This window comes from Dendropsophus ebraccatus, chromosome 5, assembly GCF_027789765.1.
Source record: "Dendropsophus ebraccatus isolate aDenEbr1 chromosome 5, aDenEbr1.pat, whole genome shotgun sequence".
NCBI classification, from domain to species: Eukaryota; Metazoa; Chordata; class Amphibia; order Anura; family Hylidae; genus Dendropsophus; species Dendropsophus ebraccatus.
The window spans coordinates 118366778-118394726 of record NC_091458.1 but is presented as its reverse complement, the minus strand read 5'-3'; the positions used below and the strand labels follow the sequence as shown (position 1 = coordinate 118394726).

General features: G+C 43.7%; 1 protein-coding gene across 3 annotated transcripts; it reads right to left on the bottom strand.

Annotated features, from left to right (window-relative positions):
* Positions 1-887: 887 nt before the first annotated feature.
* On the bottom strand, positions 888-25713 carry IFT57 (intraflagellar transport 57). Of its 3 annotated transcripts, none has more exons than XM_069971099.1 (12): positions 25612-25713; positions 16766-16988; positions 15266-15428; positions 15060-15178; positions 13376-13466; positions 11167-11238; positions 8024-8146; positions 7865-7936; positions 6868-6999; positions 6011-6073; positions 4810-4876; positions 888-1270 (listed from the first exon to the last, which is right to left on the bottom strand). In XM_069971099.1, the coding sequence occupies exons 2-12, from the start codon at positions 16918-16920 to the stop codon at positions 1092-1094; spliced, it is 1236 nt and encodes a 411-aa protein (XP_069827200.1). In that variant the 5' UTR covers positions 16921-16988; positions 25612-25713; the 3' UTR covers positions 888-1091. The 3 variants fall into 3 exon arrangements, with proteins under 3 accessions (XP_069827200.1, XP_069827201.1, XP_069827202.1); XM_069971100.1 differs by having other exon boundaries at positions 25587-25633; XM_069971101.1 differs by having other exon boundaries at positions 25564-25612.
* Between the last annotated feature and the right edge of the window lie 2236 nt (positions 25714-27949).

Here is a 27949-nt window from a genome sequence, read left to right as displayed (position 1 = left end):
GTAAAAGAAGAGTCTCCTCGTCCTCCGCACAGGGTCCTGGGCAGTTGTTGATCTAAAAAAAAAAAAAAAATCAAATAGTCAGCTCTCCTAACGGCAAATTAATCAAATTGATTAAGCTGACCAACCGGAGGGAAAAAAAAAATAAATTATATTAGGGAAAATCTCATAATTAGCAATATGCATTATGATTAGCTTGCCTAGAGTACAGATATTTTAAGAGTTTACTGTATCTGAAAACAAAAAAGTATTCCTATTTTTTCAATATAGTTGCTTAAAAAATAAAATGTTTTTACAACACAAAATCATATGTAAATAAAAATTATTTTAATTGAGAATATATTTAAAAATACACAAAAGTATAAAACGAGATAATATTTACCAATTATACATATTTTCTTGGTGCAGGATTGTTTACAGCTCAGTTGTTTAAACAGGGCTTAAAGTCAAACAAAAAAAAATTGCAGCATTGTTTTAGGGTGGAATATCCTTATACAGTGCTGAAACAAAAGTCTACAAGAGCATGACAAAGTAAAACAGTAAATGGCTGCGTGCAATGATCCAAGAGACTTAAAGGGGTTATCCTGTGCTACAAAAACATGGCCACTTTTCCCCCTACTGTTGTCTCCAGTTCAGGTGTGGTTTGCAGTTAAGCTTAATTTACTTCAAACCCCACCCAATCTGGAGACAAGAGAGGGAAAAAAGTGGCCATGTTTTTGTAGAGCTGGATAACCCCTTTAATGCCCAATATAGATGAAAAGCAACACTCCAATCCTTAAGAGAAAAAAAAAATTAACAGTGGAGGGCAATGTTTTGGTTTATCTACAGATTAGATTGGCTATTAGTTCTATAAATGAACCAAAATGTTGCCTTTTAATGAATAAAATAAAATGGGTGTTTTTCTGCATGCAGGTTAGAGTGCTGTTTCTCATCTATGTGTTCAATACAGTGTCTGATGGAGCCTCACAGAATAAAAAGTACTGTTAGACCTGGCTGCCACAATGAACAAGATTTTTTATATATCCATAAATATTTATAGACTATGTGTAAAAACAAGATTTTTATTTTTCTTTAAAGTAGGATCCTTTTGATAATTAATAGTCTCCAATGGAAGGTTCTGGAATAACTGTAGCGTGCATGTCTCTTGTCATGTTAGATTTTTCTTTCAGCTTAGACTGAAGCAATGTATGTTCTACAACCCCGATCCTAATGTCCATTTGTACGTTCTCCTGCTTCAGCTTTGTTAAGGCTTGCTTCATCTTCACAAGAGGGGCTGCAAACATACGGGTAATATATTAACAGGGAAAATACTAATTCTTAAAGCATACAGAACAACCACAGCAAATTCTTACGCTCCCACTAACTAACTCACGGCCCTCCAGCTGTTTCAAAAGTTTCCAACATGCCCAGGCATGATGGTATCTGTAGTTTTGCAACAGCAGGTGGGACACAGTTTAACACCTGTATGATAGATGAATAAGGAGCAGAATATATTTGGTGGAGGAACCAGATCAGATCAGACCATACTGTGTGTAATTGGCAGGGATGAGCGAATTTACAGTACTAGCCAGGCAAAGCACTTTGCTTTGCCAGTGGCCGACTTGTCAACCTACTGCCTTTGAACACCGTGCCGCTCCGGGTGTCTAGAATAGCTGGATCCAGTCCTGGGAAATTTCTTTCACCTTAATCAAATATCATATATCTTTGTGATCACTAAAGCTGATAGAGATCTTGTACACTTTATTAGATACCATTCTGAGGTAGAAAAAAAAGTTAGCATAATAGTTTTATTAGTTAATTTAAAGGGGTATTCCGTAAAAGAAAAATATTTTTAATCCCTTTTGGAATCGGGTTGATTTTTTTCTCCCTTGACTTTTAAAAGCCATAACTCTTATTTTTCTATATAGTCATATAAGGGCTTATTTTTTGTGGGACCAAATGTGCTTTTTTAAACTTTTATTTTACCATAAAATGTATGCCAAAGCTGAAAAAAAAATTGTGGGGTGAAGTTGAAAAAATAAAAAACAGCACATTTTGAGGTTTTTAAACCATGCAAATGACAGTTTATCTGTATTTTGTGTCAGTGCGATTAGAGCAATATACAATCTATAAAGCTTTTGTTTCATTTTAGCACTTTAAAAATTTTAACTTAAAATGAAAATAAAAAATGAACATGTATAAAATACCTCTGATCTGACCACTATACTTTTTTTTTTTTTTTTATTCTATGTGACTATAATTAGGGTTTATTTTTTGTGTCATGAGCCATACTTTTAATTAGTACCATTTTTGTTTCATTTTTTAAATCAGTTTTTTATAAATTTTTCTGATGTCTGATTTGATAAAAAAAATCTGCACTTCTGATGTTTATTAATTTGTTGACGCCATTTGGGATTATTAAAATTATTGAGAGGGTTAAAATGGCTGGCATTGAGAGGGCTAAAGACTGACAGTGTTATCGCAAGTGTCTACTGCATATAGCAGCAGGCGCCTGTTGTGTTTGGAGTGGGCTTAGGATCACTTCATGCCAGCTGATGTATATAGCTGTATAGCTGATGGGAAGGGGTTAAATAAAACTCAACCAGGAAGAAGCGAGAGTCTACAGATACACAACATAAATGGCTTTCCAGAGTTTCTGCAGCATTTTGCTTTTTTTTTTTTACCTGATGTTGGGATACTCCTTATATTAGATAGAAGATTTAAAAAATTATGTCCGCTGCCTCTGCCCCAGTCTACACAAGAAAACAGACAATTGAGCTTTGAAAAAATGTGTCAGCCTTTTGTGACTAAGAACTGCAATGTTGTTTTTATATTATTAATCACAAACACTAAAAGCAGTAAAATATGTTTAAGATAAAAACACTTATAAAACTGTATAATATTTTGATGATTAATTCTGATAAAATAATATCTTTGTTATTTTGAAGATTGTTTAATTTATTGGGATACTTATGTCATTATGTATGTTATGTAATTTAATGTTTTATTATTTATTCAATACATTTTATTTTTACATTTTGGCCATTCTATTTATTTATTTTTAACAGATCCCAGCATTCAAGCATCTGTCATAGCTGTACCGTGGGTGATCATGTGGGCACTGTTACTGTGTCCATCTTATCACAGGAGATACATACGCATCTCTTAAAGTGATTACACAATCAAATTTAGGATCTTCTTGTATTACCAATTAAATAATTTTGGAATGGATTTCATTTTAGCTCTGTGTCTGCTATTATTGCTTTGTACAATAAATGGGGGAAAAAAATGACATGGGTCTTTGTCAGTAAGGTGTATTCATACATTGTCTGATACTACTAGTACTGACTACATCATTTAAAAGTGTATGGATACAGAGTTGACAGTTTATTCATAAATTTCAAGGGGAAATAACATAGAAATTAGAAAATGCTGCACTGAAAGGCCTATTCTTATTTTGTTTATGGATTCACGTGATGATCATGTGGAAACTGCATGTATTCGGTTTTGAAAAATGTAAAAAGTATTTTTTATTTTTTTTTAAAGTGACATACTGCTTCTTTTATGTGGAATCCATGCAGATTCAACAGCCTGTTCAAGACCCTGGACTAACCTCCAATCAAAACTGTGACCTAAGAAAAAGTGCTTCAGTACTCTTATTGCAATGGTGACGGACAGGAGAGCTGACTGGTCCCCTTTAATTAACAATGCATTTAGAAAGTCTGCAGAACTTTTTTTAAAGTCTTCAAATTCTGTTAAGTACTGGCCTTATGCTAAAATAATAAAAAAAAAGAAATACAGCCCCCCCCATCATTCTGCACTGAGTACCTCATAATACCAAACACAAAAAATGAGGGACACATTTATCAATGTGTGTGTTTTTTTTTTTGTTCTAAAACTATTTAAAATTCCCCGGTTTTACGCTGCTATATTTATCAAGAGGTGCATGCCTCGTGATAAATCCCGCGTAGCAGAGGTTGCTAGTGTAGATTTTTAGCCTGTTCTTTGGCTAACCTGGGCACAAATATTGACAAATATAGACATTCACAGTGCTGTCCCTAACTCTTGTGTTATCTTGGCTATGTGCTTAAGGTCATAGTCTCATCATGTGAATCCTAAGCCTAGTCTGAGATCCAAAGCACTCTGGATAGGGTTTTCATTAAGATTATCTCTGTACTTTGCTCCACTCAGCTTTCCCTCAACCTTGAGTCTCCCCGTCGCAGCTGCTGAAAAACACCCCCACAGCATGATGCTGCCACCATGCAGCATGGTATTGGGCAGGTGAAGAGCAGTGCCTTGTCTCCCCCACATATGATCCTTAGAATTGACGCCAGAAAGTTAACTCCTAATTTCCTGGCCTCTTTTTAGGCCCTATTACACAGGCCAATCTGGAGGAGCAAGAGAGCGAGGATCTGTCAGATCAGCACTCGCCTGTTCCTCGTTCCCGATAAACACTATTACACTTGCTGACAGCGAGTGGGAAGAGGGGGGTGCGCTCAACCACTTAACCTACTGGTGCTTAGCATATTATGACAACTTGCAAAAACACCTTTACACCTCTCAATCCTATGCCAGTCTGGCTGCTGCTCTTGCTGAAAATATTTGCATCAAAAAACTGACATTGCGTAGAGTCTCTCATACACTCAAGTACATTAGCTGCAAGTCAGACTAACCTGTGTATGCAGCATTATGTCCTCCCCCCCCCAGAAGCGATTTGGATTCAGGGAACACTTTAGGTCCATTACTACATGGGTATCTCAAATGATCTAGCATGTAGGAGGGCACATCAAAATCAGAAGTGGATGCAATTCGGTCACTTTCTTCTATACTTACCACCATCTGTAATGCTACTTCCTTTTTCTTCAATCTCCTGTTTTATTTTCTCTAACTCTTCATTTAGCTTAAAAAAACAGAAAACTACATTTAATACATATTTCTTAGTCTAGTAAAATAAATATTCATAGATACAGGCTGTGTTATTTATCACAATACTAAGTGAAATACAATGCTCTCAAGAGGTTATATAGGAGTTAGAAGTTGCATACTATTCTCTAAAACCGTGCTTCTCAAAACGTTTTCTACTGGAGCCTCACCCAACAGACCAAGGCAATGCCTGGGCCTCACCAGACTGACCAAGAGGATGCCTGAGCCTCACCAGACTGACCAAGAGGATGCCTGAGCCTCACTATCTGTGGTGAAAGTCCATTTAAAAGCTGAAAATAATACTAGGGCTACCTTTCATGTGACTCCCAAGCTCTAGATACTAATAACACAAGTACAAAATAAGTTAATGTTGCTAAAATGGATATTTCTGCAAACAGCAAAAGGACTGTACAGATCATAGTCACTTTTGTGAAAACTGGCTCCCCAGCTGGGCCTCACCAACAACCAAGGGGTGCCTCACTGGTGAAGCCCACCTCACAGTTTGAGAAGCCCTGCTCTAAAAGGCTTTCCCTTTATGTGATGTGTTTGATATCCATGACTAAGAACATTTGTAAGGGACCTATGAGAATATAGTGTAAACTACACTTTTTAGTTTACAGGATAAAAAGCAAAATAACTACTACTATCATCCTTTTACAGAGCTCTATTTGCATTATAAAAAGCTCTATCAAAAGCCATACTGTTAGATAGCAGTTAGGTCAAGGAGACACATGGTACCTTTTAGAGATGAGCAAATCGATCATCTAAATGAAGCAAAGAGCTTTGTTAGATCAGCGCTCCGCTCATCAAGCCCACCAGCTTTCAGCACTTCTCCACTCCCTGCTTCTCCATCCCAGGTGCTGGGGAAAAGTTGAATCCAATCCTTGGAAACTAGGAAATGTTTCCCAAGATTGGATTCAGCTTTTCCCCAGTTACAAAATAGGAAGGGGCGATTTTTTATTTTTAACCCCCCCCCCCCTAATTTGTAGTCCCTCTAGGGACTACACCAATTGCTCACCGGTATCAATGCAGTACATATGTACTGCATTGATCTGTGTAATCTGCTCTCAATACAGGTCTTATTTAAAACCATAAAATACAAAGTGCTTACCTCAGACAAGATTCGTGTCTTTTCTGTTACCTTTTCGGCTACTTGCTGATGCTGCTCTTTCAACTATGAGAAATATAAGGTGGGACAGTTCATATAACATACATACCTACTAATGTAACACTTCTACATGATAACATGGTAACAGTCTAACCTACAGCGGACACAGTATGCTGCACAGATTCTACAGGCTATATAGTATAATGTGACTGTATGCGACTGGCGTCTGTAGAGGTGCTGCCTTGCATTAGAGGTAGTGAACAGAACCTCTCAGAATTGTGAATTTTTGATAATTTGTTTTAGGGCAGCTTCACACACAACGGATTGCAGTGGAAATCTTGCAGCGAGTTTTGCAGCAAGATCCCTTACAATCCAAAGTCCTGTCAAGTCCTTTGTAAATACATACAATACATACAGATCTTTCAGACCACTGCGAGTATGTAAATCACCCGCTGCCGGCACATACATTACCCATCCATGGTCCCGGATTCCTGCTCTCCCTCTCAGCCAATCAGTGGCTGCTGCTGAGCAACGCACTGAATAGCACAGCGGGAGAGCAGGAAACCGGGAGCCCGTGCAGCAAGTAAGAGCAAGGACAGTTTATGTATGTGCCGGCAGTGTGTGGGTTAAGGGGGCGGGTGATTTACATACTTGTAGTGGTCTGAAAGATCCGCTGCAAGTATGTGTTCACATACGTATGTGTTCATATAGCAACCTATAAGCTCAACTTTCATTTCTCAAAATGTAACTTGTTACTATTGGTCTGAGTTTAATTGTATATATAAATAATGTTGACATTAGAAATGTATTGAAATTTACCAAATCTACGTGCCAGGGGTTTTAAAGTTTACAAGTATTACCTCACTCATTTGGGCTTGTGCAGCCCGATACTCTTGGATCAAGGGATCCAATTGGCTGTTAATATACTTCTCACGACTTCCCACCTTCTCCAAAGTCTTGCTGACTTCACTGTGGAGCTTGTCCAGATATCCCTGGAAATACAATGTACACAGTTTAACAAATACACAGTTTATTTTTTAACTATTTTAAACTAGCATTTTGTACAATCCACTGTCACGTGAGACATGAGGAAAAACTCTATAGGAGTTAATGTACAAAGCAATAGTAATAGAAACCTATCCATAGAGAGGCACATAATTATAGTATAATAACCTGAATCTCAATGTTACATGTAAAACCCACTAATATAAAGTGCCCCAGAAAAAAAATAGGACACCGATTTTCCAGTATCAAAAGATGATGTATTTACAACTTACAATGAATATAAAGCTAGCTAGTCTACTTGAAAATAAAGTATTAAAATCCCTCTAATAAAACACCCAGGAACGTAAAAATAGTTTCTTGTAATAAAAAAAGCAACGTCTAATCTATTTATCTATCATACAAATTGAAGAAAACCTGGATTTATCCTTAAATTTTCTTCTTAGCAAAACAGACTGGCAGGCTGACCACAGGATAGGTCATTATTCACTGATCATCTTTCCATCCCCCACGCTGGCTCTGTTTACTGTGTAATGCGATTCTAAAAAGCTGATGCACCAGCCGGACTGTCACTTCATAAGACACCTCCCACCCTGATGAGGAAAATGGGTTTGGGGGGACCTACGCTCTAGGGGGCCCCCACTTATTTACTATATCAAGCTCTTCATACACCAAGGTTAATGTTTAATTTTATTTAAAAAGAGCAAAAAAACATTTTGCCAACAGTTTCCTTAAGGAGACTGTTCCCTTTCAGACAAATACTCTCTCAGGAACCCCTAAACCGGCTGATCACAACACCAAGCCATGCTCCTTTCTATCAGTTTCCCTAATGTTCCCAGCAGGAGAAGCACTCACCTTTGTTTCACTTAATGAGGTTTCCATGCCATCTTTGTGCTGATGCATTTGATCCACATGAGCTCTCCAATCCTAAAATGAAAACAATGGAAATTTATCAGCACTTCACAGGTCACACATATATACTCAACAAGGAAGTAACTACTGATACCAGCTTACCTTATTGTCAGTTCTGACTGTGACCTTTAACTGAGGAAGAACTCGCTCTACTTCCAAGTACCACTCTGCTGCATCTGTATTGGATTCCAGAATCTCTCCTGGCTTAGTAGAATCAGCAGAGTTCTAAAGAAAGGAACAAAATCTTAATATATTCTCTTATTAATTCTAAAATACAATTCTTAAAAAAGTCCATGTTATCCCTATCCTGGGGTGATCAGCACTGATACAGGAACAGAAGGAGTACTGCAGATATATACTGTATATCACACTCCTCCTCTTGTCTCTGCAGACTGTCTGCCTCCCCAATGGTCTTCTCCCCTTTCTTCTGCTCTGCACTCGAGCTACAGAGAAAATAGAATATACTTTTACATTATTTCTTGATATCTTTGGTTAGGTTGCAGCTACAGCTTTAAAACATTTAAGGTTCTTAGCTTTATAGCAAGTCTAAGATCAGAGAACTAGCTTTAGAGTAGCTTCACACATACCGCATCGCATTTTCTTGACTAAATGACTGAACACAGCATCAAATCTGCACCATCAAATCTGCTGCGGATCCACGGATTTGATGCTGTGTTCATTCCCGAAGCCCGTCCCCCAATAAAGATTCAAAATCACCCCTCTTTCCCATTATATAAATAAAACATATAAGAATAAACAAATAAATAAACATATTATATAACGTAACATGCGTAATTGTCCGATCTATTAAAATATAACAATTGACACTATGGCGAACGGCGTAAACGAAAAGAGGGAAAAAAGTGCCAGGATTACCGATTTTTTGTTACACTATATATATTTTAAAAAAAAATTATAAAAAGTGATCAAAACATCCGATCTACACGAATATGGTATTAATAAAAAGTAGAGATCATGGCGCAAGAAATTGCCACCCCATACAGCCCCGTAGGTGAAAAACTAAAACTGTTATAAGAGTCACAATAGGCCCATTTTATTAATAACTAATTGCAAAAAAAAAAAAAAAAAGAATTTCATTTAAAAAAAACAAAACAGAAAATATCAGACAGTGGAGCAGGACTACCAGATTTCTCCCTATACTTTAAAGCCTCAGTTCTACTGAGGGTGGTTGACTGGCTCCATAACGCCACAGACAAACAGTGGGTACTCCTGGAAGGCGCTCAGTCTCCTATTGCCCTACAGTCCCTCCCATGGGTGTTCCCGATCCACCGCCCACCACTAGACACTTTCCCGCACCTGACTGGAAGTTTCCTGAAGCTTTCGGATAGAATACTCATTTCCCATCAACAGATCAACAGATCCTGGGGTCTTACAGGACTCTGGGACCACTTCTGTCGCTGCAAGAGGCCTGCCCGGAGGGGAACCAGTCATGGCTAGAATATGAACAGCTAAAAGCATATCTACGCATCTCCTTTCCGCAAGGAAACCCTATGACCTCCCCTACCGATCTAGAGGCGCTCCTCTTGGAGTCCTCCCCACCGCGGAAGGTGCTCTCCCGATTGTACCGCATCCTACTGGTGACGGACGCTGATTCTGAACCCTCTTCCATGCATACCTGGGAAACTGAGTTAGGCGTTTCTCAGCCCCTTATGAGCAGAAAATGTTCACTCTCAGGCACAAAATGCCCATGGCCTGTCTTGCACAGGAGAAAAACTTTACGATTTTGTCCCGTTGGTACAGATACCCACAGCTCCTGCACCAGTGTTACCCTGAGGTGTCAGACCTGTGCTGGCGATGCGAAACGGAGGTTGGCACGATGGTACATGTCTGGTGGAGCTGCCCTGTCCTGACTTCATTCTGGGATGCAGTCTTTGCAATATACAAGCAAATCACAGGCAGGGCAGTCACACCCTCTCCTAGTCTAGCCCTTCTCTCACTGATCCCGGGGCCTCCCTACGGTGTCAAGAAGGGCCTCCTGCGCCACTTCCTCATCGCGGCCAGAACCGTGATCCCCAGACACTGGAAATCCATGGCTCCTCCATCCATCTCGGAATGGGTGATGAAGATGGATCTTCTTTACCGTATGGAGTCCTTGACCGCAGAGGAACACTCGAGAGGCACCAAGGTGGACCGTTTGTGACTGGCCTGGACGACCTATAAAGAGGGCCCATTACTTGCTCCATGGCTAACCCACTAGGCGACTGCCTCTGACATGCCCCCCCTGGCTCCCCTACCCTACCTGCCTTCCTCTTCCTTTCCCTCCCCGTCCGTCAGTGTCTGGTCAGGCTTTGTCCCCCCCTGGGACCTGCCATCTCCCTCCTTCTCTCCCTTCTCTCTCTCCCTTCCTTTATTATGTCCAATTCCATGTTCTGTGTTTCTTCCGGTCATCCGAGGGAATTCTGATACCTAGGATACTGGACTACATGTTTTGTGTATTAGCTGACCGAACCTTGATTATTAAGCACATCCCTGCGTCCCACCACTTGGCACCCACCTTTTCATGTTAGGTGCAGGTATGGTCAATCCGATGCTGGTTTACAAGGGCTTAACTAATTATCTGTTATCTTTAGTTACCGTCAGACATCCCTTTTGGATGTCTGGAATTTTCTAATTTGTACATGTACTCTCTTTCTGTACACATCTTATTTATACTGTACTTTATTTCTATGCAAAATCAATAAAATCAGATTTACCAAAACAAAAAAAAACAAAAACATATATCTGAAAATATCTGTAAATCTGTTTGTGGTTGTGTTCGGACTGACCTACAGAATAATGGTATCATGTCGCTTTTACCATATAGTACATTATGTAAACACAGCAACCCCCGCATTCTTTTTTCCAATTTCACCAATTTATATTTTCATAAATGATATTTTGGGGTTCCATCATACATGTTATGGTAGAATGGGAGAAGGAAAAAAACAAAAACCCTCAGCCAATCGCGGCTGAGCAGCTGATGACACGTTGGAGGGGGGCCTCCTGAAGATTTCGTAATTGTCCCAACATTGCTGCTGGGGTCGACAGTAATGTGGTGAGTATAATGCACCACACTTCTAGGGGTGGGGGGAACATGGGGCCATTCACCTAAATAACACACATTACAAAGTTGTATAACTTTGTAATGTGTGTTATTTAGTGAATAAATGTGTAGCACCGTACTACCCCTTTAAATTATATACATATGCATTATAAATACAGTATACCATCACTAAAGTACTTACCAATTTGCTTGTTTGCGCCTTAAGAACATTTAAATCTATGAACTGTTCCTCATCATTATCTGAATCTTCTTCCTTGTAAATAGTAATCAAAGTATTAGTTATTGCTACTAACATCCATCCCAAGCAAATGTGCTTACTATGGTTAAAGGGGTAGTCCACCCAAAAAAAAATTCTTTCAAATCAACTGGTGCCATGAAGTGCCAGAGATTTGTAATTTACTTCTATTAAAAAATCTTAAGTCTTCCAGTGCTTATCAGCTGCTGTATGTCCTGCAGGAAGTGGTGTTTTCTTTCCAGTCTGACACAATGCTCTCTGCTGCCACCTCTGTCCATGTCAGGAACTGTCCAAAGCAGGAGCAAATCCCCATAGAAAACCTCTCCTGCTCTCCAGACTGGAAATAATACAACTTCCTGTTGGGCATACAGCAGCTGATAAGTACTTGAAGGCTTGAGATTTTTTAATAGAAGTAAATTACAAATCTCTGGCACTTCATGGCAGTAGTTGATTTGAAAGAAAAAAATTTGGGGTGAACTACCCCTTTAAGGTCTCCACATATTTACAGTTGAATAGATTTAAAAGGCATACAGGTCAGTGGGGAAGATGTAAGAAAAACATTTAAAATAAAAACTGTAATAGTTTTCAAACGGTAGTGCAGACTTGATTTCTTAGGGGGCTCTTTAAGTTAGACATCCTGTAGTAAACGAGGAGGAAGGTATGTCTCTTACCTTCCTACTTAGCGCTGTTCCTGTGCTGTTAGCAGTGTAATCCTTGATCCAGAGCACAGGATTACACTGCTATCAGCACAGGAATGATGCAGAGGAAAGGTAAGACACATGCCCCAAGCGCAATTCATCTAACCTGCTTATAGTTTCTCTTTACAGTGAAACTGTCACCTCCTTTTTGCGAATGGGCGGGGCCTCGTGGCATTAGCGCCACTTAGCCCCGCCCACAGCACCACCATTGGCCCCGCCCCCTCATTGACCATTGGAACAGGCTGGCCTAAAGGTCTAGGTCCCACCCCCACCAATGGCCGTCAAGGGGGCGGGGCCAACGGTGGTGCGGTGGGTGGGGTTAAGTGGCGCTATTGGCCGGAGGCCCCGCCCACTTAACACAGTCTGCAGTTGATAAAAGATCACTTTTTACTTGAGCAAGCACCACGATGTATGATATAAAATAAGGTATGAAAAACGCTAAATTTACCCTTTACACCTGAGTAGAGATGTCAGAATGCACAAAGGGGGTGACAGTGTCACTTTAAAGACTCATGATGAAACTGTATGTCATGGCACTGTTAAGGAGGTAGGAAAAGGGCTCAGAAGCCAAGCTCTCTCAATACCAAGCAGCTAACAGTCCTTGTCAGTAGCCAGCATGGAGTGAGCTTTGATGCCAGTTATTTAACCCTCTACATGTTCACATCAGCATCTAGATGGTTAGAAGCTGCAACTGTGCAGAGTTCGTGGAGTCACAGAAGCCTGAAGCCAACAGAAGCAGCCTGCCACTAGAAACACTAAACATTTTTTTTAAATGATAAAAATGATGTTAAAATTAAATCAAAACACTAACAAAACAAAAAAAAATAAAAATAAAAAATGGTATTCCCAATTCAAAATTTCATCTCAAATTACAAGCATATGCTATTACTTTTTGATAGATTGGGGGGGGGGGGTTCTTATCTCCAAGATGCCACAGATAGTGGGAATAAAGGGAGGTAGTGCTGGTTGGAGTTTTTCCCTGCTTAGTGGAACATTTGAACACAACCAGCCCCATTCCCTAGAATTGGGTCACTTTGCAGATCTCTGCACAGCTGTGTGGCCTGGGGCCATTATGCTGAAGAAGAACCCTGAAGCGGAAGCAGTGTTAGGGCCCTATTACACCAACAGATTATCTGACAGATATTTTTTTTTAAGCCAAAGCCAGGAATGGACTATAAACAGAGATCAGGTCATAAAGGAAAGACTGAGATTTCACCTCTTTTCAAATCCATTCCTGGCTTTGGCTTAAAAAAATCTGTCAGATAAATTGTTGGTGTAATAGGGCCCTTAACACATGCTAGCTATGCGCCATCACTTTATAAGGGAAAACCCCTCTATTTTTATCTATTTAATGAAGGAGAGTAACATTACACTGGAACCCAAATCTCAAATATTCTGTGTACTACATGCATCTATATATAGAGAGAAATTCTATGTTATTATATAACAAGACTCACAACAATTTCATCTTCAATCTTATTTAATGTTAACTCTGCGTCATCTTCAGCGACAACCTCTTCTTCCAGTTCCTCTGATGGATACGTTGGTCTGAAATTACCGAAAAATAAAACATCTTTAACATTTTTAAAGTGATTGGTTTTGTGAGATTTTGACATGAGTAAAATACAGTATGTGCTGATCCTGACAAAGAATTCACATCAATTTCAGCATGGTTCTTCCATCTCCTACTCGTCTCAGCAGTGACAGCCAATCGCTAGCCACAGCGCTGTCCTGTCTCAGTCAGTGATGAGGTTAAGTTTGGCTAACTTTGTCTGCAAAAGTGGTGGCTGCAGTCAGCGGGACAACGGGCGAGCGTAGAAGAGTTAAGAATAAGATGTTTATTATGTTTTCTATTAAGGCAGCGCAGTATAAAAAGTGTGTAAGTGCTGGAGTATCCCTTTAAGTGTCCACAATGACATAGCAAATTCCCAAGTGCAAACAACCATGGGGAGGCGGCTGTTACTCACAGTCACTGTCCCTTGACAATGTCTGTGCTTAGAGAAAACTGCACGCCACCATGCAGACACCACTTACAATGTCAATGGCGCATTCTGCAAATAGCATCAGCTTCATCGTTCTGCTAAAGATGGCATACAGAGGGGCACCAAATGCCTAGTTCTTCTATCCTACATTCCAGCTTGTAAATGAAGAGGATCTCACATCATATGAAAGGCTCTCACTTTATACGAAAGAATTGCTAATAATGGAATGTCAATAAATAGTAAAGCGTACCTGTCATTAGGACAAACCTCTGACATGTTATAGCCACATGTAAGAAATTTGTATTTGTGGATACTGCAATTGCATCTACCAGACGTTCCATAGGGCTCCATAATAATTCCATCTTTTGCTATATTAGCAGTAATAGCTGAGAAGATGGGGAAGAGTGCGCACTACTAAGTGCTTCTGCCTCTTCGTTCTAGTGATCGGCGGGGGTCTTAGCACCTGGGCCCCACCGATACAAACTTCTGACATGTGGCTATAACATCTCAGAAGTTGGTTCTAATGACATACGTACCGTTATAAAGTGCATCTACTGACTACCATTTAAACAAACTTAGCAAATGCAAAAGAAAATAGGGGGCGCACTCACCCGATAAAATCTTCATCTTTATTACTTAAAAACCATCAGCACGGCTTGCGGATGGTGGGAATGCCAAACACCTAGGAATCACAACGTGACAGCTGCTTTGCGCCGATCAGGCGTCGCTGCCTCATCCTATATGTTTTTGAAGTAATAAAGAAGAAGATTTTATCGGGTGAGTGCGCCCCCTATTTTCTTTTGCATTTGCTATTATAACTTTATGGACTTGTTTAAAGGGAACCTGTTTTAAGGTCGCCCGACCCCCCCCCCCCCCCCCCACTACTTACCCCATCTTACCAAGTCCCGTTCCTGGAGCCGGTCCCAGGACAGAGATATACCCGGCTCCATTCATTCTCTATGGGCGTCGGACTCATCTCAGCAGCGCGCGCCGGGCTTCAGACGGGGGGGGGGGGGGGAGCTGACAGGTTCCCTTTAAGAGGGAGCAGCACCAAGATACCCATAGTTCATTACACCTAAAGTTCTCCATTATGTCACCTGAATGCATACACCAGTAGTGCCGGTACTGTGACTTTGAGAGACGATAAAAACAAACTTACCTTTTCCATGTAAAGCCCATCTGTTTCAAGGCTTCCTCTGCTAAGAAGTCAAGGACATAGCACACTTGTTCTCCATAGCCTGCCTTCAGTTTGGAGGGGGGGAAATCTGCCGCACCACCCTGAACAAACCAATATATATTGTCACAACTACAACATACAGATTTCCACACTATTTTATAGACTTATAACAAGATAAATTAACTTACGAATGAACGCAGATCTGTAAGAATTCTGGAAATGACTGCATTTGGATCATCATATTCTTGGGGTTGTTCAAAGTGGCGTCCAGCTTTGTTTATAAGCCACGCAGCAAGGGTGCTAAACATATAGAACTGCTCCCCGGGGTTGGTTGGCACTGCAAAATATAGCCTATCGAGAGGAAAAGCACCTTATATAGATGATAACTCTGTAAATCTGACATCAGCATAGAGGTCTGTTTTTGGAAACTGTGGCATGGAAGGAACACTGGGGAATAAGCCCCAGTTTGTCTGTTCAGTTTTTTCATGCATCACATTTCCAATTATTGAAAATGTGGTGTATCACTGAAAAACGGGTGACTGTTTCTACTTCTATAGAGGTATAATTCAAACCATCTTTATATGCCACATTTTCCAAAAAAGTGCTGCAAGTTACACCAAATCATAAGCCATGGCCACTTTTATGATCATAGCTTTGATAGCTGTAAACAGTGCGATTGTCTTGTTTGCCATTACCCATGACCCCCAGCACAATGAGGGATACAGGTCTGAACTCTTATATAGGCTGTTCGTAGTAATCAGTGACAGGTAAGTAATGCATTGCAGTGTATTCTATTTATTTAACTGTTAGGGTATATTTACATGCGGCTGATTTTTTTGCAGAATGTTTTCTGACTGTCCCATTTATCTGAAAGGAGCTTGCACACTTCCATGTGTTTGCTGCCAGAAGAGGCCCAATTCTGTATCAAAATAGATCAATTCACCCTTAAAGGGAACCCTTCAGCACTATTGTGCCGATATGGTTCCCAGTTGCACCCTATAGATCTTTATTGTGTCTTCCCTACCATACGAGCAGCGTCTGCCAGGTTATCTGGCCACTAACGGGTCTCTCTGCTTGTCAGTCATCTCTGCAGAGTGTGCTGACAGGCAGAGAGCCATGGGTAGTCACGGGCGGCTAGTTGCTGCCTCTCTCCTGGTCTTGCGCACCACAATACCAGATACCAGGTTTTTACCAGAAGATACCCCCAGCAGACGTGGCTGGTATGGTAGGAGAGCTGCAATAAAGATCTATAATGTGCAGCTGGGAACCATATCTGCACAATCATGATGATTGGTTCCCTTTAAAGAGTATAAATATGAAATAACATTTGTGAAAGAGTCGCTATGACAAAAACTTGTGGATCTCAGCAGATCAGAAGATATAGCCAGGGAGAGAGTGCAGCAGCAGTGTGATCCACTCCCTGTCCGGCTGCTAAATCCGATAGCATAGCCTCAAAGACTTTCATTGTCGGAATTAGCCAATCAAGAGATAAAGCCAGGGAGCATGGCCGCCGCTCTCTCTACCTGGCTATATCTCCTGATCAGCACTAACAACCGCTGCGATCAATAACTTTTGACAATAACTTTTAACTTAAAAGTTATTTTTATAACTTTTTTTTTAATAACAGAGAATCTATAAAAGCAACCTGAATGAAAGAAGATTGCTGAATATTTCTACTGTCCCCTTACCGTGATATCGGCCTCATATTGTGTTTCCTTAGCAAATCTTCCTCATAATCAAGTAGTTTCAATTTCTCCAGCAAATCCTCCATGAGGACGAACACCTGGTAGACAGCTCCGGGGCCGCGCTCCTCCTCTTCCATTCTTCTACCATCTTCAGTCATTTCCGTCACTACTCCACAGACCTTTTACTTGAAACAACTGAAGAAAACTCTATACAGCTTGTATTAGTCTAGAAGACAGGAAAACATTACAGTGATTCTTTCAGTTTCTTACAAACACTGTGGCTACAAGCAATCTTTTGTTTCTATCAGCCATGTCTACAGTGAGTGATATGTAGGAAATGAGTGGCTGATAATGCTGTACAATAGGAGAGTCCCATACACCTAAGGGCCCTATTACACAAAGCGATAATCTGCCAAATCAGGCCTTTTTGGCAGATCATCGCTTCATGTAATAAAGACAATAATCAGCCAAAGACAGCAACCCACTGATCGTGTCTTTTGGTCCTGACCTATAATCATCAGCCGCTGACTGCGCATTGCTACGTGTAAAAGCGATGCGTGGCTTGCGGCTTATAACTGTGCCCTGCTAGCTTCGGCCCGCTCCCCGCAGTGTCTGATGTCACCGGCTGCTCAGCCAATCACTGGCCGCGGCACTATCCTGGTGATTGGCTGAGTGGCCTATGACTTTAGACACTGTGGGGAGTGGGCTGAAGCTAACAGGACATCAGAGAGTGTGGAAAGGTATATATAACTGTGCTTACATACAGTCATTGAGCCATGTAATACAGCCCTTAGATTGATGGCAGAATCTGCCATGAGCTAAAATCTAAGGTGTAAGGTGGGGAATTTAAATTGGCAATGTCGTTATAACTTTTAATTACTAAATCAATAGGGGATGTCATATAAAGCATGTTTACAACTTACATAAATTATTTTTAGTCATCATGCTTTAAAACAAAGCTATACTCATATGTATCCAGGTCCAGTCTCCTGTAGGCAGCTTTGTAGTCAGGAAAAAAAAAAAGAAACCAAACACAGGAAGTCCTGGCTCACAGAGCCAGTCTGAAAGCCGCCATAACCACAGTGACACTTTAACCCCTTAAGGACCGGGCCTGAAATGGCCTTAAGGACCGGATCAAATTTTATGAATTTGACCAGTGTCACTTTATTCATTAATAACTTCGGGATGCTTTTACCTATCCGTCTGATTTTGAGATTGTTTTCTTGTGACATATTGTACTTCACATTTCTTGTAAATTGGAGTCGATACTTATAACGAATCTTTATGAAAAAACCCAAAATAGCGTGAAAAATTGTGAAAAAAATGCATTTTTCCAACTTTAAAACTTTTCTGCTTATACAGAAAATGGTTATACCACATAAATTATATATTAAATAGCATTAGCAACATGTCTACTTTATGTTGGCGGCATTTATTAAACTGTATTTAATTTTTTTTAGACAATAGAAAGCTTAAAACATTAGCAGCAAATTTCCAAATTTTCAGTAAAATTTCAAAATCAGATATTTTTAGGGACCTGTTCAGGTTTAAAGTGTATTTGAGGGGACTGTATGTTAGAAAGCCGCACAAAGCACCCCATTTCAGAAACTGCACCCCCTAAACTCTGCAAAAGCACATCCAGAAAGTTTTTTTAACCCTTTAGGGGAGTCACAGAAATAAAAGCTAATTGTGTAAGAAATTAGAAAATTTTAATTTTCTGTGCAGAGATTTTATTGTAATCCAATATTTTTCATAATTATAAACTTATTACCAGAGAAATGCACCCCAATATTTATTGCCCCGTTTCTGCACTTTATAGAAATACCCCATATGTGGCCCTATTGCGCTATTTGACGCAACCACAAGCCTCAGATACAAAGGAGCGCCTAGTGAATTTCAATGGCTCCGTTATATTTGGTCATTTCTGACTGTACCACTTCAGGTTGGCAGAGGCTCTGGGGTGCCAAAACCTAAAAAACATCCCTAAAGGGACACCATTTAGAAAACTACACCCCTCAAGGAATGTAACAAGGGGTGCAGTGAGCATTTGGACCCCACAGGTGCTTCACAGATTTTCCGAACAATATGGCGTGAAAAAAGACTAAAGTATTTTTTACACTAAACCGTTGTTCTAGCCTTCAATTTTTCATTTTCACAAAGGGATAAAAGGAAAAAAAAAAAACACAAAACATGTAGCGCAGTTCCTCCCGAGTACAGAAATACCCCACATGTGGACATGAAGTGCCAAGCGGGCGCAGGACGAGCCTCCAAAGGGAAGGAGCGCCAATTGGCTTTTGGAAGCTGAATTTCACTGAAAAGGATTTCAAGAGCCATGTCGCATTTACAGAGCCCTCGTGCTGCCAAGACACTGGAAACCCCCCACAAGTGACCCCATTCTGGAAACTACACCCCTCAAGGAATCTAACAAGGGGTGCAGTGAGCATATGGACCCCACTGGTGACGGGCACAAATGTGGAAAAATGTGACGTGAAAGTGAAAATTTTCATTTTTTCATTTTCACAACACAAATGTGCCCGTCATCAAGGGGTCCATATCCTCACTGCACCCCTTGTTAGATTCCCTGAGAGGTGCAGTTTCCAGAATGGGGTCACTTGTGGGGGGTTTCCAGTGTTTTGGCAGCACGAGGGCTCTGTAAATGCAACATGGCGTTCATCATCCATTCTAGCCAAATCCAACCTCTAAAATCCAAATGGCGCTCCTTCCCTTCGGAGGCTTGCCCTGCACCCACATGGCGCTTTATGTCCACATGTGGGGTATTTATGGACTCGGGGCAAATTGCTCTACACATTTTATGTTTTTTTTTCTCTTTTAACCCCTTGTGAAAATGAAAAATTCAAGGCTAGACCAACATTATAGTGTAAAAAATGTAATATTTCATTTTCACGCCACATTGTTCCACATTTGTGCCCGTCACCAGTGGGGTCCATATGCTCACTACACCCCTTGTTACATTCCTTGAGGGGTGTAGTTTCCATAATGGGGTCACTTGTGGGGGGTCTTGGCAACACAGGGGCCTTTTAAATGCAACATGGCCCCTCGAAATCCATTCCAGCCAAATCCAGCCTCAAAAAACCAAATGGCGCACCTTCCCTTTGGAGGCTTACACTGCACCCGCATGGCGCTTTATGTCCACATGTGGGGTATTTCCGTACTCAAGGGAAATTGCTCTACACATTGTGTTTTTTTTTTATCTTTTAGCCCCTTGTGAAAATGAAAAAAATCAAGACAAGATCAATGATTTAGAGTAAAAATTAAAAAAAAATTACACTAAATGTTGGTCTAGCCTTGATTTTTTTCCATTTTCACAAGGGGTTAAAAAAGAAAATAAAAGCAAAACGTGTAGGGTAAATACCCCTACACGAAAATACCCCACATGTGGACATAATGTGCCATATGGGCACAGGGCAAGCCACCAAAGGGACAGAGCGCCATTTAGAGGCTGGAATGGAGGATGGAGGCCATGTCGCAATTACAAAGCTCCTGTGCTGCCAGGACAGTAGAAACCCCCGACAAGTGACCCCATTCTGGAAATTACACCCCATAAGGAATCTAACAAGGGGTGCAGTGAGGATATGGACCCCACTGGTGATGGGCACATGTGTAGAACATGTGCCGTGAAAATAAAAAATACCATTTTTTTCATTTTCACGTCCCAAATGTGGCCGTCACTAGGGGGCCATATACCCGCTGCCCCCCTTGTTAGAAACTTATGGGGTGTAGTTTCCAGAATGGGTCACTTGTGGGGGGTTTCTACTGTCCTGGCCGCACAGAGGCTTTGTCATTGCATCATGGCATCCTCTAATGGGAATGGCGACCATACCTACTTAGCTGGGGAAAAGGGACAATTCTAATTTATTTGGGGGTATTAGGCCAATTATTAGTTTATAAGGTTGGAAATGACAGGTGTCCATCAAATTCAACCTGTGTTGATCCAGAGAAAGGCAAAAAAAAACCCTTGTGAGGCAGACGACAGTAGCCTCATCGCAGGAAAAAAAAAATTCCTTCCCGACTTCATAATGGCGATCAGAATAATCCCCGGATCAACGTGACCCCTGAAATAGGAATAAGGGACAGAATTTAGATAATGTAGAACCCCAATGACGTGTGGTGCACCTTGAAGCGATCCAGTATGCAGAGGCCGGGGTGATCAGGACAGGTGGCACACTGGAAAATGGTGTCCTTCCTGATCCCCCTGTTACGCCACACTCTGCACTTCTTCTGGGGTCTCCTGTTTTCCAGTGTGGGGGACGTCACCTGGAAAATGTTGTCCTGGTGTGATACAGGGTCCTTCATATCCAGAAGCGCTGGGTCCGCTTTATGGCTGCTAAATATTAAGGCTCTATTACGGCTTCTGATATTTTCGGATCGTGCCGCAAGCTACAGTAGCTCGGGCAGCGAGGGACCGGAAGAGGGGGTGCTGGTATAAAGGTTATCCCCGTACTGGTGGTGGTGACCTTTATCCAGCAGTGGGAAGATCAGTTCCCAAACGATCTTCCCACTAACTCGGAGGATGGGGGGGGGGGGGGGGGGGGGGGGGGGAGGCATCTGGGGGCTGGATTTGGGTCTCCCTTCCTTCATACACTCTAACCCTTTGTGCATTCCGCAGCTGGCACCCACCGGCAGACTGATGTGGGCGCGCGTCTCCGTCCGTGTCATAGACTCCATTCTATGCACGGGCGGATTCCGCTCTCCGTCCAACGTATTCATTCTTTGGACGGACGATGGAATCTGCCCGTGCATAACATGGAGTCTATGACACGGGTGGAGACGCTCGCCTTCATCAGTCCGCCGGTGGGTGCCAACTGCGGAATGCACAAAGGGTTATCCTTCGCCATTCCGCAGTGTGCACGTACCCTAAATCTGTAAGTGTACCCTGAGGTACTCTCACAGAGTTTGTAGAATTTCACGCCATACCGTGATCTCTTATTGGGACGGTACTGGCGGAAAAGATGTGTCTGGGGGGCAGCGTACGCTACCCCCAGATACGTCATTGGATGATGAGGATGAATGGAGGAACGAAGGATCCCCCCATTCATCCTCACTGGCTGTGTCAGTGTCGGACGCAATAACAACGTATGCGTCCGATACCGAAAACACCCTGGGGGTCATCTTTATACGGGGATTGGTATATGGGTTATGTAGTGGTGTAGTGTAAAACTTTATTCAATGTAGTGTAGTGTAATGTAGTGTTTTTTTTACGTGTTTTTTTACAGTAAGTATAAAAAAAAAACCTACGCCAAAAATGGTGTTGCTGATGAATGCCGCACTTATGTTCGGCACTTATCAGCAGACCGTGGCAGTAGGATACAGAATAAAAACATCCTACGCCAAAAAGGAGGAGTTGCTGATGAGCAGCGCACTTTCGTGCGATGCTGTTCAACACTCAGCGGCGATAGGGAAATAGAAAAAAAAAATTGGAAAAAAAAAACTTTTACTACATTCTGAACATCCCTATAGTGGCTGATACGTGTATTACACTTATCAGCCGCTAGGGGGCAGCAGAGCGCAAGATCCGAAAAAAGCCGACGCTGGAGCCGGAAACATACGAAAAAAGACGACGCTGGAGCCGAAAAAAGCCGATCAGGACGTCACGGAAGAAGCCGAAGACCCGACAAGAAGAAGAGGACGCCAGGAACCTGGAAGACGCCAATCAGGACCCCGGGACAGGTGAGTAATGTACAAATACCTGCTCTGGACCCCTCAGCTACCTAGCTGAGGGGTCCAGAGCAGGTATATATTACTTGTGGGGACTGTGATCGCCGTTCACGGCGATCGGGACGGTGGTACCGTGACCACCATTACTTTTTACAGTAATGGCGGTCGGTGCCGTCCTCGGACAGCACCGACCGCCATTTTTTTTCCGGGTCATCGGGCCACTGATGGCCCGGAAAGGTTCCGATTGCCGCTATGGGCTGATCAGCCAATAGCGGCGATCGTCGGCATGGGGGGGGGGGTTACCAACCCTCCATGCCGACAGGGAGAGATGGCCTGCTATGTATTATAGCAGGCTATCTCCCCGGATCGGGACCCGGCCGGCCGCGGCGCCCTCTTAAAGGACCCGCGTACCGGTACGTCATGGGTCCTTAAGTGACAGTGATCCATGACGTACCGGTACGTCATGGGTCCTTAAGAGGTTAAAGTGTGACTGTTGTGTGTTTTGTTCTTTTTTTGTTGTTGCAGAAATCAATAGTACAGGCGATTTTAAGAAACTTTGTAATTGGGTTTATTAGGCAAATATGCCATTATCTGTATTCAAAAAGTCCCCAGGTCCCCCCCTCCCTCTCCTCTCTCTCATTAACTGCTCATTATCAGGAAATCTCGACTCTTTTACATCAGTTGAGCCCTGTGTAACCTATGGAGAGGGGAGGAGGGAGATAAGTTGCCAGCAGAGAACAAAGGATTACACAGTGGGAGCTGTGTGAAAGCCGGTATTCAGAGGTCAAAGAGCTTGTGGCCGGAGCCGCTCGCTCCATAGTGTGCACTGACAAGGTTTTCTGCGGCCGCTATTCACTGAATAGAGGCCACAGAAAACTGACATGTCAGTTGTCTGCGGCGTCGCTAAGGATCCCGTACGGAGTGTATACTATGTGTATACGCTTCGGCCGGGATCCCATAAACAGCAAGGTAACATATATTTTCGTAACAATCCCGCCTGTTGTACAACGGCCATGGTTTGCATACCAAAATATACGTTGTGTGAACATAGCCTAATGGTGCATGCCAGTTGGAACCTGCAGAATCTGTGACAGGATGTGAGTGGAGCTCTATCAGGTGTCTCAGTCACAGGACCCGTCTATAATACACACAGTAGCCCAGCATGCAGGCACATTTTTCCCAGTAAAATGCCAGGCACCTCCCTGATGGACTCCATTAAAGTCAATGGGCTCTGTCTGGTGCCATTCATATCTAGTGTGATCCCACAATGACTTTTTCCATTGGCTGATCACTGTGAGCCCAGCCTGACATGGGCAAATACAGTAAGACATGATATAACACTGATGATATAATGCTCAGCCATTAGCCATGGTGCCAGGGGCGTAGCTAGGAGTAATGGGGCCCCATGAAACCTTGAATGGGGTTGTGAGCAATTAGAACTGGGGGTGACTGGGACAGAGGGACAGTTGGGGGTGATTGGGGCAGGCTTGGGTTAGACTGGGGGGGGACTGGGGCAGGCTGGGGGGACTTGGACAGACTGGGGGCAGCTGGGGGAGACTAGGACAGACTGGGGGCAGCTGGGGGAGACTAGGACAGACTGGGGCAGCTAGAGTGACTGGGGCAGGCTGGGGGTGTCTGGGGCAGAGGGACAGCTGGGGGTGACTGGCAGACTAGGGTAGCTGGGGGTGACGGGAAGAGGGACAGCTGGGGGGCAGGCTTGGGTTAGACTGAGGGGAAATGGGGCAGGCTGGGGGGGGGGACTCGGAAAGACTGGGGGCAGCTGAGGCGGGCTAGGGGTGACTGGGACAGGCTGAAAGTGACTGGGGCAGGCTGGGGGGGACTAGGGCTGAGGGAGAGCTGGGGGGGGACTGGGGCTGAGGGAGAGCTGGGGGGGGAATGGGCTGAGGGAGAGCTGGGGGGGGGGGACTGGGGCTGAGGGAGAGCTGGGGGGGGGGACTGGGGCTGAGGGAGAGCTGGGGGGGGGGGACTGGGGCTGAGGGAGAGCTGGGGGGGGGACTGGGGCAGAGGGAGAGCTGGGGGGGGGGACTGGGGCTGAGGGAGAGCTGGGGGGGGGGACTGGGGCTGAGGGAGAGCTGGGGGGGGGGACTGGGGCTGAGGGAGAGCTGGGGGGGGGACTGGGGCTGAGGGAGAGCTGGGGGGGGGACTGGGGCTGAGGGAGAGCTGGGGGGGGGGGGACTTGGGCAGAGGGAGAGCTGGGGGGGGGGGACTTGGGCAGAGGGAGAGCTGGGGGGGGGGGACTTGGGCAGAGGGAGAGCTGGGGGGGGGGGACTTGGGCAGAGGGAGAGCTGGGGGGGGGGGGGACTTGGGCAGAGGGAGAGCTGGGAAGGAGACTGGAGCAAGCCGAGTGACCGGCCCGGGCACACACCTGCCATCCCCTCCTGGTCTCATGCACTTGCATCGGAGGTCCCCGGTGTCCGGAGGAGGAAGCAGCCGCCGCCGCAGTGACAGCTACGTTCGGAGTTGCAGTTGGTGGAGATTTTCAGCGGGATAGAGGGGCGCAGTGCAGACCCCCGATCCCGCTGAACATCTCCACCAACTGCAACGTAGCTGTCCCTGCGGCGGCGGCGGCTGCCTCCTCCGGACACCGGGGACCTCCGGTGCACGAGATCAGGAGGGGAGCCGTTGTACCGTCCTCAAGGACGGAGGTGGGGGAGGCTGCCGCGGGGGACGGGAGTACTGATGATGCCGCCCGGACCTGGGGGGGGGGGGGGTCCCGAACCACGCTGTCACAGGGGGCCTGGCAGATCGCACTGTATTCCCGGCACCCACCATGGAAGTTTTACCGCGGGGGCCCGGGCCCCCAGCCCCCATAGAGACAGCGTACCCTGCCCCCATGGTAGCTACGCCAGTGCATGGTGCTCTGTCACTGTGACAGCTGTGCAGATGAGGAGTCCCCCATACACAGCTGTGTGTACTGGGGCCTAATGTATAATACATGTCCTGGACTACAGCGGCTGTCACCCCCGATCACACAGGACAGGAAGGAGAACCCATCACCGCCCGCCTGCCTCAGCACCCACAGGTGAAGACTATAGGCTGCTTGGGTCATGTATGGTCGGGCTATAGATACAGACAACAGACGCAGAACGAGGTAAACGACACACCGTAACAAGGAACTTCAGCTCACACCCGCCATCAGCACGAACACCGACCTCACTGCACAACGTAGATAGCGCCTAACCCGGTGAGTACACGGGACTCCACGATCCTCAGCGCATCAGTAGGCGTTAAATGTTTTCTATGGTAACGGGCGCGATGACGTCACACGATGCGACGCTCTCTGTGTCAGGTGACTCAGGCTTAGTCGCCATGTTTAGTGTTGGCGCTGGAATACATGTGACGTATTACAGTGCGGGATGTAGGTCAAGAAGGTACAGCACGCGCAGCAATGATACGACGTTATGTCTAACATAGGAATGAAGAATTCACTGCACTTTTTAATATAGAGTACACCATTTCCCTTTTCTCACCATCCTCTGCACTTGCTTTATTTCAGCCTTATCATTCTTATAAACATGTATCCATAGCAACCAGTTAGAGCGCAGCTTTCAAATGTGAACGCGCCCTGGTAAAATGAAAGCCGAGTTTAGATTGGTTGCTACGGGCAACACCGAACATTCTTATTATAAGGCGGCTTGATAAATATTCCCCATTATTCCATGTTTAGTCTGACTGGTGATTTGTATAAAGGGAAATCATTTCCTTGTCAAGCAGTCTTACAGTACGAGTATTCTGTATTTCCCAGAACAACCAATCACAGCTCAGCTTTTAATTTACCAGGGCTCATGAATATTTGATAGCTGTGCTCTGATTGGCTGCTATAGGTAAACAAAGATTATTCCTGCTGTAAGACTGCAGAGTTTGCATAACCTCACATTTACCTATGTTAAAGGGGTATTCCCTTGTTATACCCTGTCATAGAAAACTGGCATGGGAATACCCCTTTGGGCCACATTTACACACTTATTTTAGCAATAAATAATGTCCGTTGTTGCAGGTTGCAACAATGGTCGTTTATTCACAGCTACTGATTACAGTAGTGTGGTACAACGGCCCTCGTGTATAGATTTGTTTCGTACATTTCTATTATAAAATAAATAAACGTTTACCATTTATAAATGATCTTCTTGTTGATTTAAAGGAGAAGTCCGACCAAAATGTATTTTTTAATATGTTATTACATAATCAAAGTTAGACAAATTCCTAATGTACACTAATGTTGGGAAATGCACAAATAGTGCTACTTCCCTCAATCTAGTAGATCATGGAGACTTCAATTTCTCTAAAAAAAAAGGTTGCGTCACAACTCGGGTGTATGGACCAGCAGGGGGCGCAGTATATGCAGACATTACATGGTAAAAATAACTGGGGCCTTTCCTGTGCTCTACTCACATAATTTAGCTACCAAGCCCTGTAATGCAAACATTTTCCCCAAACTCCACCCCCCCCCCAAATGCTTCCAGATCTTATCACAAATACTGGCAGTCCCATCCTATGTGCCGTGTACGCTACCCTACCAGTGTACGCTACCCCCCACCCCCACCCTGAAAGGAGCCCCCAGTGAAAACATCCCCCTCCCAAAGACCCCACAAACTCCCCCCTTGGCCTCCCTAATTGCATTACTACTAGTACTACAAGTAGTAGCACGTCCTGTGTGCCCCCGCTACCGCTCTTCTGCTGCAGTTCGGCAAGAGAGAGGCAGCACTGCTGCACACAGGACGTGTGCAGGACTGTACATGTGATGCGGTGAGGCGGCCTGAGGGGGAAATGTTTTTACTGGGGGCTTAGGGCGGGTTCACACTACGGAATTCTCGCAGACAATGTCCGCGGAATTCCGTCAGCTGTCCGCCCGCACGGGCACGCGCTTTTCTGTCGGCTCCATAGACACCATTCTATGGGCCGCGGGTATTCCGCGATCCGCTGAAAGAAGTGACATGACACTTCTTTCAGCGTATAGCGGAATACGCCGGCCCATAGAATGGTGTCTATGGGGCCGCGGAAAGGCGCCCAGATGTGCGGGAGGACAGCTGATGGAATTCCGCTGACATTTTCCGCGAGAATTCCTCAGTCTGAACCCGCCCTTACACGGCACATAGGAGGGGGCCGCTGATACTTGTGATGAAAGTGAGCGGCTGAAAGGCCCCAGTTATTTTTACCATGTAATGTCTACATATACTGCGCCCCCTGCTGGACACTTCAGGTAAAAAAAAATTAAGAGAAATTGAGGCCTGTCTGATCTACTAAATTGGGGGAAATATCACTATATGGGCATTTCCCATAATTAGTGTACATTAGGAATTTGTCTAACTTTGCTTATGTAATAACATATTAAAAAATAGATTTTGGCCGGACTTCTCCTTTAAAGAGACAAAAGCATTATAATTGCTCGGAAAGCAACCAATTGTAAGGATTGCTAGGTGTAAATAAGGAAGCAAAGAAGGATGACAAATAAAGAGCTACATCATTTAATATAGGATTTATTTCACTCAT